The sequence below is a fragment of the Lichtheimia ornata genome (assembly GCF_029851405.1).
Source record: "Lichtheimia ornata isolate CBS 291.66 chromosome Unknown scaffold00024, whole genome shotgun sequence".
In the NCBI taxonomy this organism is placed as follows: domain Eukaryota; kingdom Fungi; phylum Mucoromycota; class Mucoromycetes; order Mucorales; family Lichtheimiaceae; genus Lichtheimia; species Lichtheimia ornata.
Window position 1 is genome coordinate 305,056 of NW_026695344.1, and position 20,034 is coordinate 325,089.

At 44.9% G+C, this 20,034-nt stretch overlaps 8 protein-coding genes across 8 annotated transcripts; 5 read left to right on the plus strand and 3 right to left on the minus strand.

The window, feature by feature from the left end:
* Positions 1–548: 548 nt before the first annotated feature.
* Positions 549–854, minus strand: O0I10_005845 (uncharacterized protein; the record flags this gene model as incomplete). Its single annotated transcript, XM_058485882.1, has 1 exon — positions 549–854. The coding sequence occupies one exon, from the start codon at positions 852–854 to the stop codon at positions 549–551; it is 306 nt and encodes a 101-aa protein (XP_058343405.1).
* Positions 855–886: 32 nt separating this feature from the next.
* Positions 887–1,531, minus strand: O0I10_005846 (uncharacterized protein; the record flags this gene model as incomplete). The annotated part of the gene is made up of 2 exons (XM_058485883.1): positions 887–1,255; positions 1,328–1,531. The coding sequence occupies 2 exons, from the start codon at positions 1,529–1,531 to the stop codon at positions 887–889; spliced, it is 573 nt and encodes a 190-aa protein (XP_058343406.1).
* Positions 1,532–2,377: 846 nt separating this feature from the next.
* On the plus strand, positions 2,378–6,086 carry O0I10_005847 (uncharacterized protein; the record flags this gene model as incomplete). Its single annotated transcript, XM_058485884.1, has 3 exons — positions 2,378–3,062; positions 3,161–4,757; positions 4,829–6,086. The coding sequence occupies 3 exons, from the start codon at positions 2,378–2,380 to the stop codon at positions 6,084–6,086; spliced, it is 3,540 nt and encodes a 1,179-aa protein (XP_058343407.1).
* A 2,459-nt stretch (positions 6,087–8,545) lies between these two features.
* On the plus strand, positions 8,546–10,906 carry O0I10_005848 (uncharacterized protein; the record flags this gene model as incomplete). The annotated part of the gene is made up of 9 exons (XM_058485885.1): positions 8,546–8,872; positions 9,205–9,273; positions 9,329–9,436; positions 9,500–9,779; positions 9,861–9,953; positions 10,018–10,159; positions 10,221–10,512; positions 10,582–10,670; positions 10,795–10,906. 9 exons carry the CDS (start codon positions 8,546–8,548, stop codon positions 10,904–10,906), a joined length of 1,512 nt encoding a protein of 503 aa, XP_058343408.1.
* Positions 10,907–12,148: 1,242 nt separating this feature from the next.
* On the plus strand, positions 12,149–13,384 carry O0I10_005849 (uncharacterized protein; the record flags this gene model as incomplete). The annotated part of the gene is made up of 2 exons (XM_058485886.1): positions 12,149–12,182; positions 12,312–13,384. 2 exons carry the CDS (start codon positions 12,149–12,151, stop codon positions 13,382–13,384), a joined length of 1,107 nt encoding a protein of 368 aa, XP_058343409.1.
* Positions 13,385–13,694: 310 nt separating this feature from the next.
* On the minus strand, positions 13,695–14,424 carry O0I10_005850 (uncharacterized protein; the record flags this gene model as incomplete). Its single annotated transcript, XM_058485887.1, has 4 exons — positions 13,695–13,999; positions 14,065–14,106; positions 14,172–14,244; positions 14,344–14,424. 4 exons carry the CDS (start codon positions 14,422–14,424, stop codon positions 13,695–13,697), a joined length of 501 nt encoding a protein of 166 aa, XP_058343410.1.
* A 1,070-nt stretch (positions 14,425–15,494) lies between these two features.
* Positions 15,495–17,203, plus strand: O0I10_005851 (uncharacterized protein; the record flags this gene model as incomplete). Its single annotated transcript, XM_058485888.1, has 5 exons — positions 15,495–15,920; positions 16,087–16,444; positions 16,530–16,711; positions 16,804–16,927; positions 17,010–17,203. The coding sequence occupies 5 exons, from the start codon at positions 15,495–15,497 to the stop codon at positions 17,201–17,203; spliced, it is 1,284 nt and encodes a 427-aa protein (XP_058343411.1).
* A 1,574-nt stretch (positions 17,204–18,777) lies between these two features.
* Positions 18,778–19,431, plus strand: O0I10_005852 (uncharacterized protein; the record flags this gene model as incomplete). Its single annotated transcript, XM_058485889.1, has 1 exon — positions 18,778–19,431. The coding sequence occupies one exon, from the start codon at positions 18,778–18,780 to the stop codon at positions 19,429–19,431; it is 654 nt and encodes a 217-aa protein (XP_058343412.1).
* Between the last annotated feature and the right edge of the window lie 603 nt (positions 19,432–20,034).

Genomic DNA, 20,034 nt, shown 5'->3' on the forward strand with positions numbered 1-20,034 from the left:
TTCTTTATTTCTCTCCTCAAACGCTTTCGTGCATGCTCAGGACCGCTGTTTACCACTCGGTGCTGTGCGCTTTTTTGTTCGTTTTTAATCCAGACGTCAGTTGCCGAACCCAGTTCAGTAGATGACAGCGTTAATTTATAGGTTATTCTTTTGCCATTGTCACCCACGTATACTAAAGTTAGTGTGCATATAGTGATAGCATCCATCAACGGCACCCATGGCAGCCCCCATAAGATAATCGATAATAGTACCAGTATGAGCATCTATCACGGCATCAATAAAAGCGTCTATTACGGCATCAATATGAGCATTTATTACGGCATCAATAAGAGGGTCCATCACAGCCTCTCTAACAGCACCTATAACAGCACCTATCACGGCACCCATAACAGCACCCATAACAGTACCGGTAGCACCATCACAACGGGATGCATGGCAACACCAGAACGGTATCCATGGCAACATCAGAACGGTATCCATAAGAGCACCTACCACTGCACACAACCCGCTATCTACAACAGCACCTATGAAAGCATCTATAACAGCATCTATGACGGCACCCATACGGCACCCATAAGATCAGCCATAACGGCGTCACAACCGCACTCATAAGAGCACCGACAACGGCGTCGCAAAGCATCTTTGTCTGCACCTGTAACAGCATCTTCAACAGTACCCCTGACGGCATCCATGACAGCATCCATGAGGGCATCCATGGGCATCCATGAGGGCATCCATGGCAGCATCCATGGCAGCATCCATGGCAGCATCCACGAGGGCATCCATGGGCATCCATGAGGGCATCCATGGGCATCCATGAGGGCATCCATGGGCATCCATGGCAGGGCATCCATGACAGCATCCACGAGGGCATCCATGAGGGCATTCATGACAGCATCCACAACGGCATCCATGACAGCATCCACGAGGGCATCCATGGGCATCCATGACAGCATCCACGAGGGCATCCATGACAGCATCCACGAGGGTATCCATGGGCATTCATGAGGGCATCCATGGGCATCCATGGCAGGGCATCCACGACAGCATCCACGAGGGCATCCATAACAGCACCCATAACAACGGCATTCATGACAGCATCCACGAGGGCATCCATGACAGCATCCACGAGGGCATCCATGACAGCATCCACGAGGGCATCCATGGGCATCCATGGCAGGGCATCCACGACACCCAGGAGAGCACCCAGGAGAGCACGCATAGCAGCACCTACAACAGCATCCATCAGGGCATCCTTATCCATCACCTTAGAGTATCATACTGGTTCTTCTTTCAGCATCCTTTTACAAAGCCAGTTTCCACTTACGTGTTCGACGATGATGGTCTTCACTGAAAACAATAGTCGATAATGGACACATGAACTTGTTATGGCCTTGGAGTTGCTCTTCATCAACTTGCCTAATTCAAGGGTACCATCATAGCGACGACACAATATGTTAACAAAGTTGCATGGACGCATTTCGACAAGGGCCAAAGTGTTGGCAAAGTCCAAACAGCGGTTGCTGATCATCTTGAACCTTCAACAGACTTTTGTTCAAGCATCACTTCGCCCTTTCCACTGCCTTTCATTATGAGGCTATCTGATGGTGTCATTGTTGTTTCACGCGTACTGCTGGCTATTGGTTTTACCCGACGCTCAAGCAATATACGGGAGGTGGCAATCGTTTTTTGGCTGATGAGGTAGGTTTGGATTATGAGCTATGCGGGTTGTGTTTCTTCGGAGCGGACATAGGTTGGTGTCAAGCAATGTGAATGTAACGTCTATGGCAAGAGCTCTTGGAGTTGAGATATTTGTGGATGGTGCGTATTGCCATCTAGCTAGAGGTATTAGTGTAGCTTGTGGTCTATCAAATAAAAGAATATCAGCATAATCGTGAAGATGATAACGGTACAACTTGTGGTGAAGATAGCGTGTTGTATTCTTGACATGGATACCGTGAATGCTGTTGTGGATGCTAGGCTTTGTAAACAATCTTTGATGATAAGTACCCGTTTTATGCTATCATGGACTCGCATGAAAGCGGTTTCTGCTCCATGTGGCAAGTGCAGTTTTACAATGGCATACGTGATGGAAACATGGGCATGACGATATCTGGCCGCTTACATTGCATATTGATGACGCTTGGATGTCGCGATTCATACATGGACATCATCACACCACCGCTCTTGATACATTATACTTCATAGTGTGGACCCCATCATTGTGTTCACATCTTTCCTTTATTTCGAGAGCCGAATAAATGAAACAACCAAAAAACGAATAAAAAAAAATGAAGTTGTGAACTATCTAAACTCTATCATCTTTTCTCTCGAGAGCTCGCACTGGTACACAACCGTCGGGTATCATTCTTTTCGCATGTCTCATGATCAACAAGAAACACCTCCTGCTTGGGCCATGGCCCTTATTGAAAGGCTTCAGGCGTTGGAGTCTCAACAACAACAACATCAACAACAACAACCTGGCTCAATGGCAGACGAATCCATGGATGACCAAATCAATGATCCTTTCATATCCACTCGTTCACCCGAAACGGATCTTCATCTATATCCAGAGTTCAAAGCTGCCTTACCAGGTGTTGACCAAGACTTTTTTCGCCGTCCATTACCAGAAGCAGAACGCAGGCGCTTTTTGGCCGATTGTCCACGCAACTTGGCACGAGAATACATGCCTCCGATTCTCAACGATATTCCGGTTAGCCGAGACACCAAACGCGTTGACAGCCAATTGGCTGATATCCAATTCCGTCTTTCGGGAATCACACGGCCTTTGGATTTATTCCTGCATCGGACTCTTCAACAGGGTCCCCCATCACGTGAAGCTGTCATTGAGTTTGTCAACGTCGTACATGAATTGTTGGTTGACACGGCCTCTCACATCAGCCAACAACGGATCAACAACATGTATCGACACACTCAAGGCAAAGGTCAAGCACCCCGTGTGGCACCCACGTCTTCTCCCACTCCTTTATTGGACCCCAAAACTTTGGTGGATCATGTTTCATTGGCTAAAGCAGTCTACCAAGCCGGTAACCGTAATGGACGTAGGTTCAAGGGAAAGGCGTATTCCCTTCAACATTCGCGCTCAGACGACCAACAACAACATTTGTCCAACACAAATGCTACCAGCGAACGCAAGCAGGATTTTCAGCAACGTTCCCGCAATCGAGACCACAAAGGGAAAAATCGGGATTCAAGCCAACAATAGGTGGCAGTCTACAACACTTCGCTGCTGCTTGGCTACATCTCACCAACGACACTTGGCTCCAAGACGTTATCCAACTTGGTTTCAAGATTCCCTTTACAAGACCTCCTCCTCTTACCTCGCAAGTGGTTCAACCCACCTTTTCGCTTCAAGAACAACGTTTCATCGATATGGAAATTCAAGCTCTTCTCAACAAGAATGCTATCGAATTTGTTCCAAGAGATTCTATTGGCTTTCGTTCCCGGCTCTTTACCATTCCCAAGAAGACCGGAGATCGGAGACCAGTACTCAACCTCAAACCTCTCAACCAATTTGTGCAACACCGCCACTTCAAGATGGAAACAATGAAGCAAGTGTGCACGTTGATTCGACAAGGCGATTACCTTACAAGTATCGACCTCACAGATGCATTTCTACACGTCCTCATTCATCCATCTTCTCGTCGCTATCTCCAATTCGTATGGAAAAATCAACTCCTCCAATGGCGCACTCTTCCATTCGGGTTGGCTTTAAGCCCATACGTATTCACCAAGGTGCTTCGTCCAGTTCTTCGTTGGGCACGTCGCAAGGGTATTCGGATCACCGCTTACCTAGACGATTTGTTGATCATCGCCAAGGACTACACCACTTCTCAGCTTCACACTCAAATGGTCCAACACAAGCTTCTCGACTTGGGTTTCAACATCAAGATGTCAAAGTCTTCTCTAATTCCATCTCAGCAGCTGGAACATCTGGGGTTTCTCATCGACACACAAATGATGCAACTTCAGGTTCCGGTTGCCAAGATTCGGGATTTACGTCGAGAAGCTTCTCGTCTTTTGAACAAGACCACATGTCCCATCAAGCAAATAGCATCCTTCATTGGCAAGGCACAAAGTCTTTTGATGGCGGTATTTCCAGCACGGCTCAAGACTCGACACCTATTGGCGTTGAAAAATCGTACCATTCGTCACCTCAAGGCATGGGACAAGGTAGTGGAGCTTCCTCTTCAAGCAAGGCAGGAACTGGAATGGTGGCGCGACAACCTGAGGACATGGAATGGGAAAAGCTTTCTTCCACAACTTCCGGAAGCGGAACTTTACACAGATGCTTCCGATCTTGGTTGGGGCATTGTGTCACAAAACCGCACGTGGCAAGGACAATGGAACATCAAGGACCAACAGCAGCACATCAATTGGAAGGAATTGATGGTCATATGGAAAGCGATTCATCTTCCCAATTTTCAAGGCAAGTGCCTTCAGATTTATTGCGACAATATGACGACGATTGCATACGTGAACAAATTTGGGGGCACTCGTTCACCGCTTTTGATGGATTTAGCCAACGACATTTGGAATTATTGTCTCACGACCAACACACGTCTACAACTTCGCTACATCCCATCAGCCTTCAATCCAGCGGACTCACCATCTCGACGTCTACAGCATCAAATCGAATGGAAGATTGCTCCTCAATTTTTCCAACATTTGAACCAGCTTTGGGGACCTCATCACGTGGATCTATTTGCCTCTCACCTCAATCATCAACTTCCCAAGTATGTGAGTTGGAAATGGGATCCCTCAGCCATGGCAACGGATGCGATGAATCTGGATTGGAGCAACCTAGGTCGGCTCTACATTTGTCCTCCGTGGAATCTTCTTCCTCTGATCATACAACGGCTTCAGGATCTACACCTACCAGCAACCTTAATCACACCATGGTGGCCGTCAGCAATATGGTTCCCCACACTTCAAGCAATAACAACACGTCGTCCTCTCAAGATTCCTCGCTCAGCAGTGGTGTCACCACCAGGTCTAGAAGCAAACGTCTTGCACAAGAATCCTCATTGGAGTTTGACGGCTTGGCACGTAAACGGCAACGCTTAACCGATATGGGAGCTTCTTCAGCAGCTCAACGTATTATCATGAACCCGGTGTCTATCAAGCGTCACAAGAAGTATTCTTTCGTTCAAAAACGTTTTATCCAATGGTGCGAACAACAAGACCTTGACCCCTTTCAACCTTCAACAAGCAACCTCATCAACTTTTTGGCGGCCGGTCATCAAGAACGTCAATGGCAACCTAATACCATTTTGTCGTATCGCACGGCACTTTTACAGCTTTTTGATGACCCATCCATTGTTACTCGCGATCCTATTTACCTGGCATTTTGCCAAGGTGTGAACGAACAAGTCATCAAGTCAGCTCAGCACACTCAAGTCAACATTGATCCCGTTTTACAACACTTTCACCAGCTGGGCTCTAATATGGATATGCCAATGATCGATCTCACAGCCAAACTTTGTTGGCTACTAGGCATTTGTGGTTTCCTTCGCCCGGCTGATATTGAACGTATCGATCTTGATCTCTGTTCATTTTCCGAATCATCTACCACTATCACTTTGCAAATCAAGGGCCCAAAGGAACGACGTCATGGATCTCGAATCACACGTTCGGTTGTCATCAACCAACATCCATCACCTCTTCTTTGTCCTGTTCGCGCTTTTCACGCCTATCATCAACGCATGGCTCATATCCCTTGTCGCCGGACCCATCCTGTGATCCCTGGTGCTACTCTCAATGCTCTCATTCGGCGTCACAACAATCCTCATCACGCCATTACCGCACAACGCATTGGCAAGCACATACGCAAGGTCATGGATCTTCTCCCTCAATCGACCAATGTCAAGGCTCGAGCTTTGGGTGCCACAAGAGCTCTTCAAGCAGGTGCTACGGTGGATGATGTCATTTGTCATGGTGGATGGTCTTCACGGGAGATCTTCGAAACCTTCTATCGCATCAACAAGGAGACACACTCTCAAGTTTCGGATTTGGCTTTGGGTTCTTCGTCCACTGAGGTGTCCGATTCTCTGGAGTCACAATGATGGGGTCCACACTATGAAGTATAATGTGTTTTTGACCGAGGCCTTTGGCCGAAGGTCTATCAACATTATACGATTAGTAGTGGACCCCATCATTGTCCACCCACCCACCCTACATTTCTCGCTCTCTCGTTTTCGATGATAGAGTTTAGATAGTTCACAACTTCATTTTTTTTTATTCGTTTTTGGTTGTTTCATTTATTCGGCTCTCGAAATAAAGGAAAGATGTGAACACAATGATGGGGTCCACTACTAATCGTATAATGTTGATAGACCTTCGGCCAAAGGCCTCGGTCAAAAACACAATATTTTATCACATTCCCCTCTTTTGTGAGCGCGGAAATTCACACGCCCACCATACACGATGTACAAATACAAGGGTGGTTTCACGTACCATTTTCCTTCACACATCCCTTCCTTTTATCATACCTCTTGATGGCTTACATTGTCAAAATCCCATATCCATGTAAGTAGTGTGGCAGTTTTGTAGTCTTTTTAAAGCTGCTTGGACTAGAGCTAATCTTTTGAGGTGATTCGTAGCATTTCATTGTTATCCTTCTTTCATTGTCGTGGTCTCATTATGATACGTTTGATTCTTTTACTGAGGTAAAGCCTAATCATCTTGCTAAAGCGTTTGATGAATCACACGCTCATTCATACACTTTCGATGTAGCTAGCTAGCTCCTGTGATGCCTTTTACGCACCAAGATTGGCGGGTGACATGGCGTCCCACCTGAGACTGGAATCTGCGCCATGGAATCACCCATTTTTATCGCTGGCGGAAGCCCCCAAATGGTATCCGTGAAAACCAAACATCAAAATGTAACGTCGCTTAAGATTCCTTGGTGTTTCTTACACACCAAAACCTCGAGCATACGAGAATCTGAGCTGGTAACGAAATACTTGCAACCCGTGCTTGCCCCGCTGTTCGATGATTTGGACAACAATGTCATGCTTCGCTGTAAGTAAAAAGCTAGTTGCATTTCATAGGTGTTCACAAATGTGGTTTTATGTATAATTTAGGGTATCGCAAACAACACGACGACACCATTAATAGAAGCTCGTGCCGATGCAACAGTATCAAAGATTGATGGCGCATGTGTGGGTGTGACTTTGGGGTATGAGGAAGTGAAGGCCGAGTACCAGGCCTTAAAACACAACTTGGTACAGAACGACCTGATTCGTTTACGGCATTTCTCCAAAAACGGCCTCGATCAGTATCAGCTAAAGTATGGAATGGCATACTTGGCTGTAGGTAACCAATGTTACCTTTTACCTTTAATGAAACGTCTCCTCCTACGACCAGCCACTGCAGCCACTTACACCTTATTTTTATCCCTATGCTTATATTCCCTCTTATCTAATATACCTCTATGTTCATTACGTCTCTATTTTTATGTCCCCTATGTTATACGTATTATCATTACGCCTAGCTCTCTCATGTATTATATATCATCTCTATGTTACATTTTATGCTACCCTACCCTGCACTTAAAACTCAAATTCACATAAAAGTATATGTACAACATAGCTATCGTATGAAGGCTTAAGAGTGCTCACGGGACAAAATCCATTTCTTTATTGCCCTTGACTTATTTGAGGTATACGCGATGTGGCGATGCTGCAGCAAACACTGCAGCCCCAGCCAATGCATTGAATGTGGCTTCCCCCCAAACACAAAGAACATACAAAGACAAGCAATTACGATTACACGGAATGGATCATTTCAACTTTATGACCTTGTGGGGTGACCTTTTTGATCCATACATGAGGAAAGGTGATTTGCAAGTTCTTTTCTTTGTGTACGGGAAGGAACCGAGACAAATGCAAATGTCGATCCCAGCTTGTGACACAAACATTTCCGATCAGCAACGAGATGAGATATATGTATGTACATGTGTAGTTGGTCTAGCTATTTGTGTTGCCATTGATGATGATGTACGCATGGGTCGGATAAGTATACCCTGGTACTCGGTCCCTGGTTCCTGTAAGAGCGCTTTTGTGTTGCATTACAAGGGGGGCCATGTCGATAGCTTCGATTGGGATTTTGACATCCGACCCGAAAGAGAGAGAGACGATGCGGGGGATGAAGAAGGGATGAGACCAATGTTACTAATATCCTTTGCCACCACCATGACATGCTTCTTTTCTTCCCTGCATGAGGTCATCCACGAATTGAGATAGAGAGAAAGCGTGAGATAAGAGAAGAGGCATTTATTCCATATATACAGCTATGTGAATTAAACAAGAGGAGAAATGCATCTGGTGTTGAGGATTGTGTCACAGAGGAAAATGATCCTTGGCACAAATGGCTCTCACTCAAAATAGTTTGGCGTGTGTGTACACCTCTTTAGCGTCTCGACATTCATTCAAAAAAGACCATCCCTCACCATTCCTTCTTTATTCACCGCTCTTTTTATCCCCTATTTCATCTTTCACCATTCCATCCGCGTATTTAACATATGCACACTTCACAACGCCACCATGGTGCCGAGTACATAGAACTCTCAGCAGGAACAGCCGATCATCATCATCATCATCATCATAGCACAGACCTTGACGACGTCGACGATCCACCTGATGACCCCAGCAGTATTGAACGGCAAGCAATGCTCTCGCCAACAAAACGACGCTATTCCGATGTCGAATCGCAACCACTCGCTTCCATGAGCGACTCACGTAGACTCTCCTCATCATCAACGCCATTCCTTGTCGACAGCGATCCCGTTATCAACAACGATAAGGATAGTATCATGGAGACCGGCTATACTTCAATCATGGCACGAGAGGTACGCAAAAGTCAAATTTCCTATCCCTTTCACGCTCTCTCTCCCCTTCCTTCTTACTCTCACTCTCCCTCTCCTTAACATGTCATCATCACCTCTACTACTGCTTGTTGCCTTCTTGGAAGCGTCTCCCTATTCATATACCATCGTCATCCTTTTATATATACTCTCTTGCAACTTTTCTATTCTTTCATATCCCTTTTTCACCCTTTTGCATGAGGATTGTTCTTTTCCTTGATGTCCTTTACAGGGCCCTGTCCTTTTATTCCTACTTTGATACATTGATTGGCACATCCAAATCATGGTTACACGAATATCTGACTTTTCCTATGCAGGCTCTTCCTTCACTCATCATATCGGTCATTGGTCTCATTGTTGCTGGTGTGCTCATGGACAAATTTCAGGTACCAAACAAAAAGTGGATACGTTTGTATGGTTGTCTAATCCATGTCGATGAAGGGATGGGATGTGTTTACAAAGACCCCAGAGTTGTTCATCTTGGTACCCATTCTATTGAATCTCAAGGGCAATTTGGAAATGAATCTAGCTGCTCGATTTTCCACAGCGGTACGTAATGTGTATTGTGCTCTTGTGTATGTGGGACAATGACTGATGCATGAAAAATGACAGGCCAATTTGGGAGAGCTTGATCATGGACCCACACGGCGTTCACTGGTTATTGGCAATTTAGCCTTATTACAAGTACAAGCTTTGGTATCGGGTGCTATCGCTGGCCTTGCCTCTTTTGCTCTTGGGTTGGTAACCAAACCAGGTGGAAATGCCAGCACCTACTTTGAATGCATGTACATGACATCAAGTGCCATGATTTCTGCTGCCGCTTCAAGTGCCATCCTAGGCGTGTTCATGTGTGGTCTTATTATCCTTTGTCGTCATTTGCGTGTGAATCCAGGTAAAAAGTTGTGCGAGGGTTTCCTTTTTCCTCTTTCGGTGTGGCGAACTCACACGCCTTTGCTCTCTCTCAAATATTTAGATAATATTGCTTGTCCAATGGCTTCATCCACTGGGGATATTGTGACACTAGTACTCTTGGCTGGATGTGCTGTAGGATTACAAGGGAAAATGCGTACGTGTTGTGTGTGTGCTATAGAGGGTGAATGACCATTGGATGCTGATACCAACGTTTATAGATTCACTATTGAGCACGTTCCTGTTCCTTGCCATGGTCGCATTACTACCTCTCTTTGGGATCATTGTATGGAAGAACGTACATGTCAAGGAACTTTTATTCGGTGGTTGGACCCCCATTCTTGTGGCCATGGTGATTTCCAGGTAAGCCAACAAGATTGTAAAAAGATCAAGTGGACTCACGTGGTGGGGATTTGCAAATTAGCTTGGCCGGCGTGGTTCTGGAAAAGTACGTTGAAGAGTACAAAGGCGTGGCGTTATTGACTCCAGTCTTGATCGGATTAGCGGGCAATCTCGGCTCCATTTACGCCTCCCGTATCAGCACTTGCTTGCACTGCGAGACAAAAGAGGATTACAAGCTGGTCGAATTTACACTATTGATCATGAACATTCCTGTTCAAGTGGTTTTCCTTATCATTATTTGGGCCTTTCACATGGGTCAGCTCAACTATAACTTTTGGTTTTGCTTGGCATATTTTTGCGTCAGCATGATTTGTGTAAGTATGCTTCCCTCCTCCTCCTCATCCTACACGGAAAAAAGTATCTCACCTTATATATTCTGTCAGACATGGATAAGTCTCAAATCGGGCAAGATCATGACGCTAGCCTTTTGGAAAAGAGGTTTCGATCCAGATACCTACGTGCTTCCTTATCTGTAAGTATGGTTGGGGGGAAGATGATAGATGGCTTTGGTGTATCGGGCATTGGGGCGATGTCATGGTGATTTGGCCTTATCAAAGTACACAATCATTGACCCAACATGGTTTTCCTTTCTATAGAACGGCTGGTATTGATGTTGTTGGAACGGGGCTCTTGGTACTAGCATTTGCATTTCTTACGGTCTCTGGTGCCAACGATATGAGCCAACAAGTGGCTGGTCAATCCCAATGAGACAACAATTATTGCATCCAGGATACATAGACATATCCAATATACCATTATTCTTTTTCAAACATCTACACACGCATATCCTGAAGGAGGATCCATAGCCTTTCACCATCATCATTGCTATGTAATAACTGAGATAGCCCTTTTCTAAACACGCCACAATTTTGTATAGTCCTCGATTGTATTTCAGCTGATATCGGTCTTTGTATACACACTCATCCCGCGATTCCATGCATTAAACGCGTTTAATTACTAATGTCAAAGATGCATGATGCACTATCGTTGTTAGTAGTAAGATTACATCATAGCTGTGAACGAAGACGTATGCAACTTTAAGGGGGGAAGGAGTAATGTCTGTGTTACTAGGACAATGGGATGATAAGTCTGCATCTCTTGTTTGAGAGTACACAGCAGGATAAACAAGCCGCAGCATGATGTATAAACATTGCATGTGATATTCCTTTATGTTTTGAGTGTGCTCTTCATCCTTTTATTGTTTTTTTCAGTATAGGTAGGTGAGCATGATTTGAACGTGAAAAATGCAGAATCGTCTTCACATGGCTGAATGGCTGGGGGTCGTGCACACAAGGATACCCGAAAACTAGTTTTTTTCCAATCCTTCATGCTGGTCAATGCTTGAGATCTGCTTGAATCGTTTCACAAAGCATGTGAAAATTGAACACAAGCGTCCAAAATGTGTCCATTTCAGGGAATCTTATTGGGGAGTTTCGATGGACCACCCTTCATTACAGCCAGCTTTATCCTCTTTTTTCTCCCTGTAAACCTTCAATATTGGATATACAGCATCTTGTGGTGACACCGGCACATGGTCCCGACAAGCTGGTGAAATGTGATTTGGGGGTGAGATTTGGGGGGAAAGGAGTGATGAGGAAGGAAAAGATAATGGACATTGTTCATTCACAAAAAGAGAGGGATGGTGTTGATGTGAGATATGAGCATGTTTTTGCTCTTTGTTTGTAATGTATATATGGGTGGTGAATGCCTGATATGGTGAACGCGCCTATACCTCCGGTGAATGGTTGCCGGGTTCCGTTAAAACTGACCATCACTATACATAACATTGTTGCACTCTCACGCTATATACAAGGTCCCCCACTTGTGATTCCTCTCTTTTCCTTCTCTTTCTCTTGTCTTTATTCCCTCCCACCGCTTCTTCACTTTGAAACACGCAAAACTCGACACGCCTTCTTTTACTCCTTCTTGATCAAATCGTGCTTTATCAATATGGCGATCAACCAAACCACACAACATGAAAATGGTAAGGTTTATTTCAGCCGATAAGCGTGTTGGGGACAAGCTGGGATGGTGATGATGGTTGTTGGGGGAATGTTATCGAGACACACGTACACACATGATTGACAACTTGAGTAATGATGATGATACATAGGACATCATGAGGGACATGTCAAGTACAGTGAAGCCACGAATGGACATCTTATCGAGAACGGGCAACAGCAAGATGCTAATGGACAACAACAGCAGCGTGCTACTAGCAATGGTCAAGCTTCGGGTTTCATCACTCGAGTAACATCCTACCCAATTGTTGTTGATGGTGTATCAACCGTGAAAGCATATGCCGAGCGCTCACCAGCAGCAACCTATGCACTATCGAAAGCGTCAGCCACCCTGAATAGTGTCAACAGCTATCGACCACGCTATGTTCAAAGCTATTATGAAACGTATATTCAGCCTCACGTTGAACGTGCTGATGAGCTTGGTTGCAAGTCGTTGGATCTGATTCAAAACCGTTTTCCTGTTGTTACGCAGCCTACAGCCAATGTGGTGGATGCCGTGTACCCCAACCGCCTTATCAGCTCGATCCGCAGTACCAGCACTGCTCCTGTTAACGTTGTTCATCGTCGTATTACCACTGTTCTCGATTCGTTGGAGGATACACTCGATAAGTATCTTCCACCACCATCATCAACAGCAGGTGATGAAAAGACAAGAAATGGTGAAAAGGCGAAAACAACCGAAGTGGCACGTGTCTATGGTCTGGTGAATGCTTTCTCAACCCGTGTACGTGTCAAGCTTGCTGAGCAAGCACCTCTTCAATCCGCTGTTGCTCGCTTGCAATTTGTTCAAGAGACGCTGCGTCATTCCATTACCGTTTACTCGCAAGCTATTCAACAACGTTTGCCTGAAGCTGTTACAGCTCGCTTCCATCAGTTGCATACCGTGCTCACGGCCGAGTTATCGCATCTTGCTGCAAAGCTCGAGCTTCCACCCACTATCAAGGAACGTTTGCGTACACTCGCTAATTCCGCTTCAGAGCAATATGAATTTGTCAAGGTGCAATACGCTCGTCGTGATCTATCTTCATATGACAAAGTCAAAAGCATCACCAACCATCTCCAAAACCAGCTGTTGCCTCTTTTGAAAAACATCGAGTCCCAAATCAAGCAATACACTGAGCTCGTGCGTGATAAGGCCAAGCAAGATCTCCACTTGCGTCGTTAAAAAAGCCCAAACAATCAACCATTAGGCTGTTGTTACCCCTTCACTTATTTCCAGCATATCCGATATCATTCTTATCCATTCTTTTTATCCACCACAACCACCACCACCCCTATCTCTTTCTCCCCCTCCACCCTTTGCTTGATTATCACTATCATTCTTTTTCTTTTTCCACACACACACACAGACAAAGGCTGCCCTTTCTTGTCCTTCCATGGATAATAAACACGGAATTGCACACTATAGCTCCTTTTCTTTGTTGGTGTACGCATGCATGTGTCATTCATTGTGTAGCCCTTCTTTTTTCCTTCCTCTATTGCTGATCTTTATCGGATGATGATGATGATGGTGATGATGATGATGGTAATGGGGATGATGAAGATGAAGAAGAATCGGATGATTGGGGAGGAGTATCTACTACCACGTGGAAAGCACCATTCTTGCCTTGTTCATCCACAACCATACGTCGTCGTTGTTCACCACGAGAGTTGGTTTCCTTGACAATCAAATGCAATCGTTCCAGCTTTTGTCGTCGGTCCATGTGACACAATTCAAATGCAATGGCTGATACGCCACAAAAGGCTGCTACTGCCCAGTTGGCTGCACTCGGTACAGAGCCTAATAAAGTGTATGTGTTATACTATACCCCTTCACTTATACCACCTTGTAGAGAGAGCACTTACGCTTGACGATATATCGCACACCGCCTATACCAAAACCAGCACCTGTACATATAGAAAGCAACCCGTTAGCACGCTGAAGCTATCGTATATAGCTATAAGCAACATACCCATGCCATAAAGGAACGCATTACGGGCACAAGGAATCTTGCCGACATTAGAAAAGTCTTCCACTTTGATGGTCTATTGTTGTTGTTGTTGTTGGTGTCGTGTGGTTCGATGTGAGTCCACGTTGTGGAATGTCTGTCGAGGAATGAGGGTAGAATGGGATCGGCTGTTTACCTTTAACGCGTCTGAAAAAGTGGGCTGATTCGTATTGATGGTAGTGGAGGTGGTAGTGGTGGTGGTATTGTTGTTGTCCATGGTAGGAAGGTGCGTGGTGGTGGTATGTCATCCATCGGAAAAGCCGGCACCAGTTTTGTTTTTAGCATGCTGACTTTTGATTTGTGGTAGACCCATTCACCCTTCAATGCATAGGTGATTGGTATTTCATCATGATACGCAATAGCACGAGGTGTTGTGGTTGCCTGGATACATAAGCATACACAAAGAATAAAACAAATCATTGTTCACTTTGACCGAGAGAGAAAGAATGCCATGGTCACTTGACATTGCCCAGTACGGTAAACAGGTCATTAATGTACAGCCACTCCTCGTCCTCGTCGCCCATCATCACATCACATCTTTGTATCATCATGTGAGCATGGAAACAAACCCTTTTCGTGCATTGCTATTTGTCTACACAACAACGAATGAGATACACTTTGGAATGCATCTTTGTTGTAAACCCAAAAGATGATGATGATGACCACTGTATTGGATCTATGTTGCACGCCCGTTGCATTGTTTGTACTGCAATTAATTTTCTTGGGTGATAGCGGGGAAAGAGCCGAACTCATCCGTGCATTCGTAAGCAAAATTTACCATGTGAATGAAAAAGAGTGGCGTCTTTTTTTGCAACGTTGGGGATTTGATTTGTTCCCGTGTTGTAAAACAGAGAAAGACAAGCTGCACAATGATGCATTAGATCGGCACAAGAGTGTGATGCAAAGCTACCTGTCGAGGTCTGTGAGCAAAAGTGCCACGCTCTCACCTCTCTATTTCCTTTTCGCTGTGGCCAGGGTACCCTTTTCTTCTGGGGTCAGCAGGTATATGTAATCTACATGCTTTGTTAAAAATGCACGGATCAAGCAAGGCACATTGAACGTCAAGTGAGCCAAGCGTTTTAATGACGATAATGGATGAGGTGATGGATGGGGGTGATTTTACCGAATACGGCCATGCCGGAGCAGAAAGTGCAACTAACTCACCACACCATTGACAACACAAGAAACGGGCCGTGCTTCTCTGTTTCAGGAACAAAAGGAACACAAATCTTCCCGGATTCTTTCTTCTTCCTCTTTCTTTGCTTCTTTTTTCTCGGCATTTACTCAATGGCCTCCACCACTACTACCGAAAACCCTGTTCTTGGCACTGGTGTCAATGATAACAATATGGCTTTTACTTGTTCAACGACTTCTTCCACGCCAACATGGCCAACATTGACCGAGCAAATCTATACCAACACCAACACCACCACCAACATGGATCCTGCCTCCTTTTTGGATCATTCTCATCATCACCATCATCATCATCATCAACATCATCAACCTACTTTCCCTCAAATGGTGGCCCCATTGACGCCCGATATGCATTTGATGGCAATGCCCCCTTCCTCTCCTTCAAAATCATGCCCTCAAGTGATGGATACTGCTGGTTGCTGTGCATTCGGCACTCCTTACGATGCACCCACTTTTGCAATGGATCCTCAAGCACCTCCAGGCTATAAGTCAGAGATGATGCTGCCACCAACTCCTGAGGTATGTATTTTTGTGCTTGTGTGTGTGTATAAACAATATCCTCATTTGTGTGGATGTAACCTACTATGAGTCATCGAAAGAGACTTGTACTCGTAGTAGAGTGTGCGCGTGTGTGTGTATACGTATGATGATGTCTGATGTTTTTTCTTCTTTTTTACTCTTTAAGGTTTCTACTGTGAGCATGAGCCCTCCCGATGGTGTTACAATGTTATCTGAGCACCACCATCATTCAACAGCTTATGTCTTTGGCAGCAGCAACAATGGCACCGATCATATGATCCAACATGAATCAGCACCAACCCCCGTCAACATGATGCACCATCACCCTTATTTCGATAACAGCAACAATGATCTATTTTCATCATCGTGGAGTAGCCCTACCACCAGCTCGGAGGAGGAGAGTGGTATAGCAACAACAGCAGCCACTGTTGATTGTTTACAACATCCAACCACTATGACTCGGGATCAGCTGATCGGACGTGTACTCGAATTAGAGCATGAGCGTCGTCAATATTTCACGCCACGTAAGTGTACCACCTACCAAAAGTTTGGGGATCTACGCATACGTACACAATGTGATGCTGACACTTTTTGGCTATGTATTAATAGTGTTGTTGGATATGCCTGATTCATCCTCTGCACCTGCAACAGCCATCAACAAACCAACCACCCTTTCTTCTTCCCGGGATACCGAAAGATACTTTTGCCATTGGGGGGAATGCAACGTCCAAACAGGACAACTTGCCGAGTTAATTCAACACATCCGACACGTGCATGTTGGCAGTGGCAAGGTACGTAAAACAAAAATCATAGGGATTACACCAAAGAATGGTGGTAGTAGTACAAGAGGCACATGGGCTAAATGATATGCAATGTATTACAGCAAGCATATTACTGCAAGTGGGCTGGCTGCTCGAGGCAGGATAAGCCCTTTGTTAAGCGACACAAGATGCACAATCATATACGCACCCATACCGGCGAGAAGCCTTTTGCATGCAAAATTCAAGGTAATAGGATATGACGAGAACATGTGAGAGAAGAAAAAAAGAGCATTCCACAATGACTGACATTTTTGTGTTGCCATGCCAGATTGCGACAAGCGATTCTCTCGTCTAGACTCACTCAAGACCCATATGAAAACCCATTTGCCTGTCAGGCCCCATTTATGCACAGAGCATGGCTGTAACAAGGCCTACTTTCATGCTCGCTCTTTACGCAAACACCTCAAATCACATGCCATTGCTGCGTCGAGACGTCAGCAAAAACACCAAGCGCAAAAATAAGTCCTCTCCTATATGTATAGAGCTGGTGCTCACATCACGCGACACACACAAGCTAGAATTGCCAATGTATACATTATCACGTCGTTTTTTTCTCTCTCTCCCCATCCACACACACAACACCTTTGTATTTTATCTATATATCCCCGCCTCTGATGTTTTATCTTTATCATGCAAATAGCATTCCCCCCTTCCTATATATGTAGAGCCATTTTGTTCATCCATATCATACGCACATACATACACACACACACACCAACGGCATATTATACACATACACTCTCACACACAAACACCCCATCCAATTTTTCATTTGTTGTTGAAATTCTTGCACTTGCCATCGTATCATCATTCTTCTACTACAACTATCATCATCCAACCATCAACCATCATTTGTCACTTTTGTCCTACATTAGAGCTTATCGCACGTTGTGGTGGTACGATACGCGATGTTGACACACAAGGAGAGCAGCTGAGAATGAGATTTGTTTTATCTTTTATGCGAGATGGAGGACAACGATGCAGCATCATGCATTGGGTGCTTCTTTTGCATCTCGTGATGCTAGATTTGTATGTGTTACCCAAAACAAAAACAGATACAAGAGGACACACCAATAACCACACACTTTCATTTCTCTCTTATGAAATATTGGCGTAGCACATTTGTCATTTTAGCTTCCTTCTTGCTCGGGGTGCAGCACCATGTCGATTGTGTTTGGTCATGTTTGTGTGTGTCATGTGCCTTGCAGCAGCAGCAGCAGCAGTATAGAGAAGAGTGACAACAAGTGGTATTATAGTAGTCAATGATGACCCAGACCATGTTCGTCTTGTGACCCACGACCATGGAAACAACAACCCATATCCTTTCTTTTGATACCATGCCGAGACATCAGATGACGAAGAAGGGGATCGACGACACAACAAAAATGTTTCGAAACATTCATATGGATGGTGGTGGTGGTGGTTGTAGTGGATGGGTTGGTGCAAAAAGTAAGCGAAACACTTTCGGAGAATGATGGTGGTGGGGGAGGGTTTGGGTAAAGCGTCCCAAGAGTTGTTTGCAAAGGGTGTGTCAACAATAACAAGAATGTGTGTTGTTATGGCAGCAGTTGCTATGGTGAAGCACTTTCTCTCTCCTCTCCTCGTCAGCTCAGCTTTTCACGTGTTAATCTATAATTCGCTGCAGCAGCAGTAGCTCGTGTGGGTTGTTATTTGACCTCCCCAAGCAATTTTCAGAAAGAGATGGAATACAATGGAATGTCTTCATTTGTATAGGTATGTGTGTGAGAGTACAAGGTTTATCATGCCATACAGAGAGAGAGTGTGTGTGTCAATAGTGCAATAGCAGAGAAGACGTATATAGAATGGGTACATTATCCACCAATCATTGCCAGCACCGGGGAGTTGAGATCACTGGGTGAATGGTGATGATTGTAAGCTTTTGGATTAATCAAATGCCCTTTTCTCTCTCTTTCCTCCCTTGCCGTTCTTTTTTCTTTGTACATTTTCTCTTTCTCTCACTCTCACTCTCACACACTTACACGCTCTATTCGTCATTCTGTTGAATCCTCTTTCGTATGATCACTGCACATCCCGATCGAGCTTCTCAAGTGGGAGGAGGACGACAACAACGATTCAAGCCATCAAGGTTCAAACACCATGGCCAAGCAACTTCACCATCGGAGGGATTTCCCGCTGCAGCTGCACCCATGCTACATCGACGTCGACCGTACCGTGAGGATGGCACATTGTACACGAATGACTTTGGGGATGGCAACAAGGATCGGTTTATGGAGCTTGCTCAAGCCGCGTTAGAAGAAGCTACCCTCGAGGATGAACGCAAAGGGCTTATTTACGAGGTTGTGGAGGCATTGATTGCAAAGTCGGGAGCACCTCTTGTTGCCGAAGTGATTTCCGAGCAGTTAAGAAGTCAAGAGATTATCGAGCAACTGGCAGAGTCGCATGAAGAAGAAAAGTTAAAGCAGCAGCAGCAACAGGAACAAAAAGAGGATGGTGATGAGCAAGAGAAGCAAAAAGTATTTGCCCCGGGATTACTGAAGGAGCCACCCGATGCTGTGCTGCAGGTTGACGACGATGATGATGGCCAAGTAGGGAATCGTCGATGGCTTATTTCTGAATACATTTGGAGACTCTTTCGTATTCTCTTGTTGGCAAGTTTCGTTGGCTTGGTTTATCATTTCATGTGTGCTTATCATCAAGATCTATTCTGATTGTCTCTCTCTCTTCCTCTTCCTCTCGACATCCATATTATTATCATCTATTCTTTTTACCTACTCTATCTCCCCCCCTTCCTCTTCCTCCTCCTCCCAAGCATATACATTTCATATATATTATAGGTCCCTTTCTTCCTCTTTCTCTCGCCCCACAAAAGACTCCCCCTCCCACTCTCACACACATTGCAACCGGTAGCTTTTGCATTCCCTTGATTGTCGGTTATTTGTCATACCATCCTATCGCATTTATCTCCCAACATGTGTAAATATATATTCTTTTCTTTTTGAGACAAACAAAATTATAAGCTCGTGTCGTCTGGTCATATCACATGGGATGATGAGTGGGTCATCGCGTGGTCTGTGCTCGGTATGTGGGGAAAAAGGATCATCACATTGTGTACACCCATTGCATTGATATCATGTGATGAAGGCATTCCATCCACCAGCAACAACATTGATGAGAACAAGGAAATATCCCTTGCATGAAGAATAAACCCATTCCAATTTATATACAAGACCAGTAGCATGAATGTCATCGGTTACTAGTATAGATCCCAACAACGGTCCAAAATCAAATATCAGGATGATCATGTAATGTAT